Here is a 12,613-nt window from a genome sequence, read left to right on the forward strand (position 1 = left end):
CTTCTCATCGAAGTAAATAACACAGACGCTCTTTCCATGTGTCCTTTAGAGAAGACTACAAAATATTCAAAATTTATGCTTGGAAGTAATGAGAACCAGGTGATATAGGTACAGTGCTGTCCAAAAGTATTCATACACTTAAAAGTTTGTTTAAACATTTTGACTTGTTTGAACTGGAGGGAAAATATTATGCCATTTTAAAAAGATTAGAGTCTAAAGGCGTGTGAACTGAGTCAGCCTGATTCAATATTGTTCAAAGCTATTTTTCCCTTAAAATACAGTTTGAGAAATCTCCCATGGCAACCATTCAGCTGTGCAAAACGCCTGGGTGGAGCTAGACCCGCCTTCCAGATGCAGCTCCTCCTCTAAACCTGCAGTTTCAAAGTTTCCAAACTTCCACCTCACAAATCACACATTCTGTGACTCCACCAGTCAGCTCCTTCAGACTAGCTAGCAGCAATTAGCAAACACCTGGTGGAACTGCGCATCAGCTGAGCTCATTATAGGAGCCACTACTCAGAGCAAGTCTGGTAAAAATATTGTTAAAGGGTTAATAGAGGAGCCATGCTGTGATGACTTCCTGAATAATGGGTTTCAGAAAGAGCAGAAGATTCTTAAAGAGACAGAAGTCTAATTTCAAGGTGTTAAATTACAAAGTCAAATTTCTTTTAGGTTATATTAAATATATATAGTATTTTTATATCAGTTTTTTGTGCTACAGAATAGCACTTTATGCCTGGAAAATACATAATACTGCCCCTTTAACTACACTAAACTTTTTTGCTTGTGAAGATTAAAACATCTAAAACAGTTCAAGGGTTGTGAATCCTTTTGAAAGGCACTGTACCAGATTTTTGATGTTGATTTGAATATTGTCTGTATTTTGTTGTTTTTCAGTGACACACATCTTAACAGAGATGAAGAGACTGATCAGGTAAAGTAGATCCATTTCATGGTGTAAGCAGACAGAAAATGTTCTTTTTTCAGCTCTTGCTTGTACTACAGCTGAACACTAAGTAACGTTGCGGACTGCCATGCTTTTCTTCTAGAGTAGAAAACAAAGGAAGAGATGGAGACATGGGCATATAAACCTCGACATTTAAGACTAGCTGATAAAAACCATGACTATTTCAAATGGCTAGTGTAAAAAAATTCATATGCTTTGTTCCTATTAAAGACAATCTGTAAAATAGTTGTGCACTCTATCAAAAACATTTTCCCCCCGCTTTAGTTTAAACTTTATTTGTGGATTTCAGTAAAAACATTTTGGAAGCTGTGAGTCTCCAAAGTGGTTGTATTTGACGACAGAAGCAGTAAAGGTGAAAGGACTCTGCCTTTTTAAATTTTTTATTTTTATTTTTCCCCCTTTTACTTTTAGCTCTTTTATCTACTTTGGTCAACGGAAGATATTTCCATGACCACTAGATGGCACTGTGAGTCCACCGGAGCCTAGACATGATTGTACATTCCTTCATCTCTGTCCTCTCAGGGAAAACTTTCACTGCAGCCTTTATGAAGAGTCTCCTCTGTAGACTCTGTCAGCTGAGCAGTGTGAAAAGGTTCAGCCAGTCAAGCTTGACTGTTTCAGATGTGTATTTGGTTGAGTTTGCTCGGACCGTGTCTTCACTCTCTGCGAGGGGTCGAAGTCACAGTTGGACTCCGTGGGGGGCCCGTTTGGCTCTGTAACCCGCGTCAGTGGGACTCCAGGAGGGGCCGCCTGACTTCATACCAGGTTAACAGCGAGTCCCACTTCACTTTGTCCCTTGCCTCGCTCGATACCTCAATCACCATGAAATGCAACACAAGGTTTGGTTGATGAACACATCAACCCCACAAGTCAAAACCTGAGCTTCATGGTATGAGACCGAACGTTTTGGCGAAGCTGACAGCAAACGTGTTTGGAATGTTGAGGGTTATTTTTCTCTTCCGACACCTTTCCGCCCTCTGCTTCCTTGACGTCCGGAATACAGCTGGTGCAATTCAGCAGCTCTCCTCGTAATAGTTCCCGGGTGAGGAGGTTGAAGTCGGAACAAAAGGGGGTGACCATGCAGTCACACGCTGCTCGTGTGTTCTCTGGGGGGAGGGTAGCTGATGAGCGACAGCTCCTGCTCAATCTCCGTTTCTGGCTCCGTTTCCGAAAGCGTGCCGGCGTTGTGGCATTCCGACAGGCTCTGCGACACTAATCCGATTTGCGTCCCGTCGTCTGTCGTGTCCTCCGGGTCCACCGTCAGCCTCCCGTTGTCTCCCCTGCTGCCGTTGCGACAGTTACTGTTGCGGTCCACCCCTGATTTGTCGTGGCCGCCCATCAACAGAGGGGTGACGGCGTGCGACGGGCACTGCTGGGGCGTGAGGAGGGTTTTGCCACCTTGTCCCGCCGCATTAGCCCCGGCTTTGTACTGGCACCTGATGTAGTTGGAGAAGGCTCTCCTGTAGGTCTTGTTGAAGAGGGTGTAGACCAGAGGGTTGACCCCGGAGGAGATGTAACCCACCCAGACGAAGACGTTCAGGAGATCGTGGAGCAGCGACTCGTTGCAAGAGTCGCGGCACAGGACAAAGGTGACGTTGGTGATGAAGAACGGACACCACATGACAAGGAAGAGGAAAAAGACAATTCCCAGGACCTGGAGCAAAAGTGAGGGGAGAAGTTAGTATGCTAATAAAAGGACAAAATGTGGTTTTAATGTCCCTCCAGGTTGGTGATCCACACACAAACACGCGGTTCATCAAACACTTGCCCGTTGTTGGTTGTTTCAGCAGAGAACTTGAGTCAGCATGGCACAAACGGTGATGCCCTGTCTACTGTTACCTTTCTACAGTTGCGTTTCCATTACAAATTACAAACGAGTGCAAAACTTTGTTGATCTACTAATGTTGATAAAAAAAAAAAACAACTAAAATTGCACGTGAATAAGTATGTTCATGCGATGAGTCATTAAAAAACATGACGCACCATCATCCTCCTATCCCCAGTGGTAGGTTTTCGAGCATTCTCCGGTCCGCTTGACCCACAAATGCATTCGCACCGCGCCAGGCTTCACTTTAATTGAACCGAAACAGAGTTTTGTAGGCAGACCAGAGTTTGCCTGCGAATTCACACCTCCCAAAACAAACTGGACTTCCTAGACAACCTAACTAAAGTTAAATTAAAACAGACTAAATAGGCTTTTAAAAAGAGCTAGAGACCTTCTCATTCCAAAAAGCTTTGAGTTGCACTTGATTGTATCGCAGTTTGTTTCCTCTATTCTAAATTGCTGTGTACTTTGTTGGATTTACCCGTCTTATGAAGAACTTTGTGACCACGGTGGTCATAATGTTATGCCTAGTTGGTTGTAGGTGTATGAGCTTTGTGCCTCTTTGTCATTAAAGAGGAATTTGAATTCAGTCACCGCTCTGCTCGACTCTGGCAGCACTCCAAGCTTTCTGACGTTACTCAAAGTGCCTGACAGGATTTGATAGCATGTGACGTGAACTGCACTGAATATTCTAGAAGAAATATTTCTAAATCCGCTGTTGGAAAACGTCCGCGTCAGAAAAATTCACCTATCCTAGTTTTACAGAATGACACAGATATACGGCGACAGAGGCGGCTGCGGCGGACGGAAGGGATTGTGACTGCAGCAGCTCAAGGTTTGTTTTAGCTGGAGGTTTTCTTTAGCTTGTCTCGCGACAGCAGACATTTCCACATCATTGAAGCCAGAAATCTTACAGGTGTAATGTTTTTAAGAACTGTGATCAGTTTTTCTTGACATAAAAGTTTGAAGCTTGGGTATGTAACTTTTATAAAACATTTTTATAAATCTATATAGTTGTAAAAAATGCCAGGAGGAGGTTCTTGGCGCTGTCAATCAACCTCATGTGCGTGCTGCTAAATGTGCTAATGGTGGAGAAACAACTTAACGTTACAGGAAAACTGTTTTTTGAAAGAAGTTCCATCTGACATTCACTTCCAGGATTTACTAAAACTTTAAAGACATCGTGGATCATTGTAGATAATTGCTCTTTGTAATTTGGTTTTCTTATTTCTTTGAATATTGGTCATGTCCTTGTTTGTTTATGTCAATTTATGTCTTGCCATATACTGTCCAGTCTCCTGTATTTTGTTTGTTCTTGTGTTCTGCTTTTTGTGACACTCGGATCAGTGTTGGTATTTCCCCCCCTGGTTGGTTGGATCTGTTCAGCTCCTGATCTCCATTACTCATCTTCCATCTGTCTACCTGTTTGCCTTCTGTTCCTGCTGCACCACCTGTCTTCTGTGTCAACAGTCTTCAGTATTTAAGCTCCTGGATTTTCTTTGTTTGTTTCTGGATCCTTCCGTCAGCCTGTCTGTTCGCGTCCTTGTTCCACATCCTGCATTTGCTCCTCTCACTTCCTTATTTTGCTGAGTTTTTCCATTTTCAGTGATGTTTTTTTCTCTATCTGGGTCATTTAAACTGTAAAAATGGTAGTTCTTGGGGCAAAAGAAAAACCCAGTCAAGAGTCTCTGGATATTATTTACGAGTTTGTGGGAACAATACTATGTATATAAAACAACACAATTATCAGAATAGTCAAGATATAACTAATAAAGTTGTAGGAAAATATGACATAATACTATGCCATATCGTCATAGTATTATGAAAATAAACTACGACTTTATTCTCATAACGTTATTAATCTTGTATGACTTTATTCTCTAAAGTCATATTTTTTATTTAGCCTGGCCCTAATAATCTGTCATACAAAACAAATAAGGAAAAAAGAGAAAAGTATTCATTCGTGTTTGTTGTCTTGCCAATCCTAGGTTCTAGCTGCAGCTTCCCTTCTCACCTTGGAGGCCCGCCTCTCGTTCTTTATGGCCTGCATCATCCCTCGCCTCCCATGGCAACCCGAGGCATCGCTCCGGCCCGGCCCGGCGGCCGGAGAGCTGAGCTGCGACGCGGCCTCGGAGCTGGGAATGATGCTGAGGCTGTCTGAGGCGGAGGCGCTGAGCAGAATGCTGGGCTCCGGGCCCTTCAGGCAGCTCAGCGTGTTCCGTCTGCTCTGGAGCGGCGGCGGCTTCAGTTCTGTCCCAGGAAAAAAAACAGAGAAAATACAAGGATCTGTGGGGTTCGAGGGTAAAAAAGGGGAAACTATGCATTCAATACAGAAATTAATTACGGGAATTAATAATTCAGTTACCAAGAAACTAGATGTGTGTCTTACCGCTGGTGTGACAATATAAAATTTTCAGTTGCTTTCAGTTGGGGAAAGAGTATAAGTTTTATTTTACACATATAAAACATGTTTTTTTTGTCCTTATGTCAAATGTCAATATTTCATTTGCCTTTTAAGAAAGTACAGCTACTTTAAAGGGGCAGCACTACGCATTTTCCAGACACGTGGTGCCATTTTATAGCACAATCAAGCAACTACGAGAAACTCAGCTTATATAAAAATGCTGTATATATCAAATATGACTTCATAATTTGACACCTTGAAATTGTGCCTCAGTCTCTTTAAAAACTTCTGCTCTTTCAGGTGGTCTTTACAACATGGCTCCTCTATTAATCCTTTAACATTTTTACCAGCGGTTCACAGAGCAGTAGCTCGTAAACGAGCTCAGCAGATGGGCAGTTCCATCAGGTGTTTGCTAATTGCTGCTGACTAGTCTGAAGGAGTCGAGTAGGGGAAATCATGGGAGTGGGCTTCTCTGTGGTGGAAGCTTTGAAAATTGAAAACTGCAGCTTGGAGGAGGAGCTTCGTCCTCGAAGGAAGAGCTTAGTCCACCCTGGTGGTCTGTAAAGTACCGTAGCTACTTGATTGTGATATAAAATCTCACCGGGTGCCTGGAAAATAACTAATACTGCCCCTTTAAGAGACAAATAACACGCAGTGATCTATGTCCAGACTTTGTGTCGTGATCGGTGGTTACCTTGTGAGTTTGGAGGGGAAAGAGTGTTGATTTGTGGAAGGTGGAAGGGGCTCGGTGGAGGCTGCAGTGTGATTGCTGGTGCGCTCAAAGGCTGCTGGGAAGAAGACTTTGCTTCATACAGGAAGACCGTGGCCTGCCTCTGGAGCACCTACGGAGGATCAGACCGGATGATGAGGAGATAACAGAGCACAGGAACGCGGGTTTGAAGGGATACAGGCACGTCGCGTCGGCTCCTGAACTGGTTACCTGTATGGTGAGGCAGTAAGTCACCACCATGATGACCAGCGGGATGAAGAAGGCCACAAAAGAACCAATCAGTATGAAGCGCTCCTCGTTGAGGACGCAGCTGCCATTGACAAAAACCTTGTCCTCGTTGTGGAGACCGATCACTGGGATGGGCATTGACACGCCTGGAGAGAAACAGAGCAGGAAGTGGATGTTTAAGATTTTATTGCTGCACACTCGTTTCGTCTTTAGTCAGATGTCCCTTCTTGTCAAAGCAGATTTTAAAGTCAATTTATTTGGTCGTTTTCCAGATTAATCATGTACAGGCTACTAACTTGACCATATATGTGCCTCAATATGTTGTTTCCAAGACTGTATATTTTTATACTCTGCTGTACATCTTTTTCCCATAAAATCTTACCAAGTATTTTTGGTCTGGTTTCTAGTGTAAATATCTCAACACACTTAAGCTAAGACAAAACTAACTTTTCATCAAGTTAGTTTTGATTTTAAGTAAATAATTAATTAATTTTGAAGTAATCTGCCAAGATATTTTAATTTATAACATGGGCAGATTATTTCACCTATAGTTAGTACTTTTTCACCAAACAAGCTCCTATATCTTGCTCAAAAGTGACTTGTAAGTTAGTTTTGTCTCATTTCAAGTGTACTACGATATTTAAACTAGAAACTAAACCAAAAATACTTGGTAAGATTTTGTGTTTTTGCACACAAAAAAACAACAACACGAAAACAAATTTATTCTTGGTAAAAGGAGAGGCACCATGAAAACATCTATTGTTGTAAGTATGGTACCATGTAGTGAGGCACAAAGGCCAGGGATCAAACTCGGCTATTGTGGAGTCTGTTCTGAACCAAGTGATCTGTACTGGCAACAGTGCAATCATACGATGGAGGCTTTCCAACACTGAGAAGTAACCAAAGTGTGAAAAATTACAGACAAGTGGGGAATGCCGAAGTAGTGTGCAAAGATTTGAAAGTCAAATTTTTGGCTGCCTGCTGCTGCCAAAACGATACTGCTGGTCCAAAATCAGACGATTTAGCATTCAAAGGCGGATGGAGGGAATGTGAATCCTAGTCAAAGCTTTAAACGATAAATACTGTGTCTTTCATGTTGAATGCCTAAGCTGCATTCCTTCAGTACTGTCTAATGCACGCATAAAGTTTTAGGATGTGACTGGAGCATTTCAAAGACCAGGGGTCAACTGATCATCCACCCATTGTCTACACCCACTCGTCCATGCAGTGTTGTCGGGGGAATTTAAAGTGACAACGTAACCTTAAAATCATGTGTTTAGGGCGTGCCTTGGTGGCGTAGGGGATAGCGCGACCCATGTTTGGAGGCTTTAAGTCCTCGACGTGGCTGTTGTGGGTTCGACTCCCGGACCTGACGATATTTGCCGCATGACTTCCGCCCTCTCCTTCTCCCTTTCCTGTCAGCCTACTTTCATATAAGAGACTAGAGCCCACAAAAAGACCTCTTGGAGGGTTAAAAAAAAAATCATGTGTTTGGACTGTGCAAGAAAGGCACACCATGCAGAGCGCCCGGTCACATAATGAGATATCATTTGAAAAAAAAAAAGAAAAAAGTCAAAGCTTGAAAAAGCAATGGATGAGTTCAGGGTTAGGGTGAAGATATTAATTAAATGCACCATGGTTATGCATGCACATAAACCAATGGAAAGCAACAGAAAAGCAACACTAAGTTTCACTTTCTTTTTTTCTGTTCGCATACAAAAAAGACAACGATTTACTGCAGCAGCTTGGGTGTTAACCAGAAAATCAGAAGTTTTCAGACTGCTGGGAGAGTGAATGAGGTAAAGTGTAAAAGATTCATTCCCAGTTACAGCAAACACATGATGGTCATTGTTTCTGGCAAGGAATGCACAACAAGCTGCTAGCTGGTTGTGACATATAGTTGTCATATAGGGTCAGTACGGCTTTTTCTTTAGGCTTTAGAACCAAACTTTTCCTTAACTCGGGCTATCTAAGATATTCAGTCAATTTATTGTCTAAAAATCTAAGTGACAAAAAAAACCTTGAATTTAGTATCACTATTGTAGCTTTTTTGTCTTATTACTGCATTAGCAAAGCTAATTTTCTATCCACAAAGACCTCAGATAAAAGATAATACAGGTTACAGTAATTGTTTGCTATGATAGCAGGTTCTTGTAGACTAAACATGAGATGCTTTTCTAGTTAACTTCTTGTTAGCCATGTTTCAAACAGTCTGATTTAATAAATCTGTTGAGATATCCAATAAAATAAAAGAAGTGTGTAAAGGTGCATTCTTTAAATAAAAATGCTCTGGTATATGTAATGTTGCTATAGTTGTAGCATTTTATGAGAGCTAAATCAGACCAAATTAGCCTATTAGCAGAGCTTGCATGCTAGTAATTATAAACATGCTCATAAGTCTTAGCTGAGGCTTTTCCTCATCGTATAAAATAAACTAATGTTTAAACAAAAATGGCTTCCACAACATATTAAAGTTAAAAACACCTATTTGTGTCATAACAACCAAGTAATGACCACAAAAAATGAGGAGAAAACACAATATCATCTCCTCTAATAACAACCCAAACATATTTGTTGTTCTATCCATTAGGCTGTGAAGTCTCTATATTTCGGGAAATGAAAGTAAATAATCATAACGTACGGCAGAATAACACATTAAGCAGGTAATGAGAGCCGCACCTGTAATAAATCAACATGCTGTTAGCGTTTTTATAATGTATTAGAGTTTAATGGACGCTCGTGAAGGTGCATTTTTGCTGCTGGGGGACAGCGCTGATAAAAGACTGCAGTAAGAACAAGCCTTTGAAGCCCCAGTGGGCTTTTTGACCTCTGATAATAACACTGACTAATGTGCCTGGTCTGATTTGAAAGGATTTCTTGTGAGGTTGAAAATATCTGGCTGATCTGAGAAACAAAGGAACCCCTCAGTGAGAGGGAAAAAAAAAAATCTCCTGAGGGTGAGAGCTACACAGCAGGTCATGCTAGTCCTTGAGCTGAATCATGGTTCATGTGAGGGCAGGTAAGGGCAAGGTGCATTGTTTTCTCCGCCGCTGTTCCTGACCCGGCCGGCACAAACATCCAATTCCAATTTACAAGCATCCTGTACACCATAGTATACTTCTGCCTGTTTATATGTTGTGCATGAGTAAAACCCTCCTGGATTTATAGACACATTACATGTTATTGTTTACATCTGGAAATTTCATGCACGCACACAACGTTAGAGGGCAGATGATCAATATTTCAGGTGCTATCAATACCTGCTCCCGCGGTAACGCAACTCTGCTAACAAAATAAAACCTGGACATGTAGGCAAGGGCGCTATATACGGGGGGAAAGTTTTTGGTTCATAGAAAGAGAAAAAAACTGGCGCCCTGTCAATTACAAAATTAATCATATTGTGTTTTTACAAATGTTTTCTGCAGTAAAAATTAAATGTTATCCCTCCTAGACTAAAAAGCAGACATCCATATTTGCGCTGAAGCCTCCCCTGGATCTGCATGAAACGATTCGTTCCTGCTTAGCGCTCCTGACAACGGTGTTCAGCAGCAGTCAGTGGAAGACCAGAATGACTGTTGTAGTTACTATGCTGCTAAGAAAAATAATAAAGTCTGGTTTATTAAAAAAAAAAATAGAGAGATAAAAAGACAAGAGTGTTAATTTGTAAGCCAGTTTTTCTCCTAGAGAGGTGGGTAGACTGTGTGAGATTATCAGCCATTTAGCATAGTTAGCTTAGCTACAGACTACTGTTTGGTTGTCACCAGCTAGTTAGCATCATTCCAGGAAGTCTATGTGGATTTCTCTCTTTTACAATTTTTGTTGTGTTTTACAATTACACAATAAAAACAATGTATTATTGACAGAAATTCAAACAATCTTTATAAAATGATGATAAAAAACCAGCCTCCTGTCTGGACTGGAAACAGTCCAAACAGTTTTACCTTAACTTGAATTTAAATTACAGATATCTGTTGCCACGTCCCTCCTGACCCGTCCTCTCCTAAGTGAAATTAAAGCTGCAGTATGTAACTTTTATAAAAAATATATTCTTTTACATATTTGTTAAAACTGTCACTATGTTGTGAAAGTATGGCATGAGAGATAATCTGTGAAAAAGTTATTTCCTCTGCTTTCTTCCAGTTCTATCTAGAAACAACCAATCAGAGGCAGGAGGCGGGTTTTAGCGCTGTCAATCACAATCTCAGGTGGCTGATCACCTAAAGCTAAAACCAATGGCAGTCATTAACGACTAGCATTTCTGTGGCCCTCCAGCATGGAGCTGGGATCTTGCGTGTGCGACGTCACGGTACAGCGTGTCTATAGATCTGACTCATGGCCCGGTGAAAGGATTCATTCACTTATTCAAGGACTATGTAAAACAACGGGTCAGGAGAAAATGCTTTAAAATGCCGTTTCAACTTACTCCAGCCTCCCCTCAGCTCCCTACACGCCATAAAAAAACTTGCTCTGTACCTCATTAAATTACAAGAAGATCACATAAAATTGGAAGCATCTGGATGGCCTTGGGTTCTAAGTGAATTGATATTGTAATTTGGGCGAAGCAGCTCCTCACGACAGATAAGTGCCTAATGGGCTTCTTCTGGCTATTTCATAAGGCACTTTGCAATGTAACTTCTGACAGTCACATATTAAACTTCTTGCTGAGCTGTTTAATTTGGTCCTAAGAGCCAGCAGATTCCATTCCTTTAGGTCATGGCAGATTTCTGGCCAAGCTGCAGCGACTCTCTGTAAATCCACAGAATACACAACAGACACAATAAACATAAAGCTGACGCGCTCGCTTTGTGGCTTCTCGTGACATGACCGCGGCAGGCTGCTGGAGTTAGATTATTGTAGCACGAGATCGAGATCTGCAACATCAGCAGGGTGCAGGCAGCAAAAGAAAAACTCCAGGAAGGAGAGCGGCAAAAAGCGAGGAAATGCTTGGTAAGATCTCAGCTCTGTATTTGAGGAATTTATGGAAATGGTTTTGAAAGTTTGCGAGTTTTTTTCCCCCCTGTAAACGCTAAGAGGAGACTAAAGGTGTCAGTAACGAATTTAACTCTAGCTCATTTGCTTGGAAAGTCTGATATGTTTGTGTGCTGCCTTTGAGATTTTGAAAATAAATTTGGTCAATGGAAAAACAAGACAATTTCTTGTTTTTAGATAAAAAAAAAGTTTTGACACTAGGAGGAGCTGTTTGTACCTCGGTTAGTTTATTTTGCAAAACTTCGATGTTTGCAGTGGCGATATGGACGTAAGATTTTATCACGATATTCCGTAATAAAAGATCCCAATAAAAATATGGTGATAACGACATTAGTGATGATGTGAACTATTGAACACTCTTTTTTTATTTTTTTTTCTTCGGTAACCTGTATGGCTGTGATTGCATGGCACAGCATTCATAGCTCCACAAACAGAAATACTGCTCTTGAAAAACATTCCCATTTTTAATGTTTGCAAGTGTCACTAATACGCACACAGTCACTGCACTTAATCATATTTTCTAATTTATTGATGCTCTCATTGAACAGTGGAGAAAATAATAAAACATAATTCCAACAATACAGTTTTGAAGGACTTTAAACATTAACTAGAATGTATTGTAACAACGATAAATCAAAACTTTTAAGAAATTTATAACAATAAATGATAAACAGTATGATAAATGCCCATCCCTATTCGGTGCTGATCATATTTTCTCCAATGACAGATGACGGAATGTGCCATTTCTTTGTACTTATGCTTTGGAACAATTTTGTACCCTTCTCCTGACTGATACCTTACAAATATTACAGATAAAAACATTGAAATAACTTGCATCCATAAAAGCTCTACATAGTGACAACCTGAAATGCTCAAACACTCCTGAGATCTACTGTAGAAACCGATCAAACATAAACAACCTCCAAGTAAAACAGCCGGTGTTACTGCACACGTGAGAACGGCTGCAGAGATCTCCTGCTGCATGTTTCATTGATAATCTTTCTGCATCGATTGCTCTGAGACCTCTCGGACCTCAATCATAGCAGCAGGCAGAAGTGAGGAACCTTTACTGGGGTCAACGAAATGGCTAGAGGAAGACGCGACGTGTCTTATCTCACAAAGGCGCTGGGCCGTGAACGACTACACAAGGAAGAAAGGAGGGGACCAACAGATGATTCGGCTGCATTTAGCAAATAATAATAATACAAAAAAAAAAACAACAACTTTCAAAGCAGTACGGTGTGGTTAGAAAATATGCTTTGTTTTGCTTTACCCCGAGATCCACGCTATGTTTTGTTCAAGATCCCACTGCCTCTTCATTTCTGAACTGATCGCTCAGAGTAAACTTTTATTTATTTCTGGATTTAAAAATGACTGTTAAAATATATTTGTTGAAGTATGTGGAAAAATATACACGCTAAGCACTTCAACACATTATTTTGCTTGATATAAAGGAAACTGAATATGAGA

General features: G+C 41.0%; 1 protein-coding gene across 1 annotated transcript in view; it reads right to left on the minus strand.

Moving 5' to 3' along the window:
• Nucleotides 1-652: 652 nt before the first annotated feature.
• The window catches only part of LOC102216937 (5-hydroxytryptamine receptor 2A-like), a 161,916-nt gene continuing 149,955 nt past the window's right edge, over nt 653-12,613 (minus strand). Inside the window, exons 7-10 of the mRNA XM_023345773.1 lie at nt 6,137-6,300; nt 5,891-6,038; nt 4,807-5,042; nt 653-2,621 (exon numbers count right to left, since the gene is read on the minus strand). Coding sequence (XP_023201541.1) covers nt 2,052-2,621; nt 4,807-5,042; nt 5,891-6,038; nt 6,137-6,300 — 1,118 coding nt within the window. The 3' untranslated portion in view covers nt 653-2,051. The remainder of the gene's footprint in view (nt 2,622-4,806; nt 5,043-5,890; nt 6,039-6,136; nt 6,301-12,613) is intronic.

The sequence above is a fragment of the Xiphophorus maculatus genome, chromosome 14 (genome assembly GCF_002775205.1).
Source record: "Xiphophorus maculatus strain JP 163 A chromosome 14, X_maculatus-5.0-male, whole genome shotgun sequence".
NCBI classification, from domain to species: domain Eukaryota; kingdom Metazoa; phylum Chordata; class Actinopteri; order Cyprinodontiformes; family Poeciliidae; genus Xiphophorus; species Xiphophorus maculatus.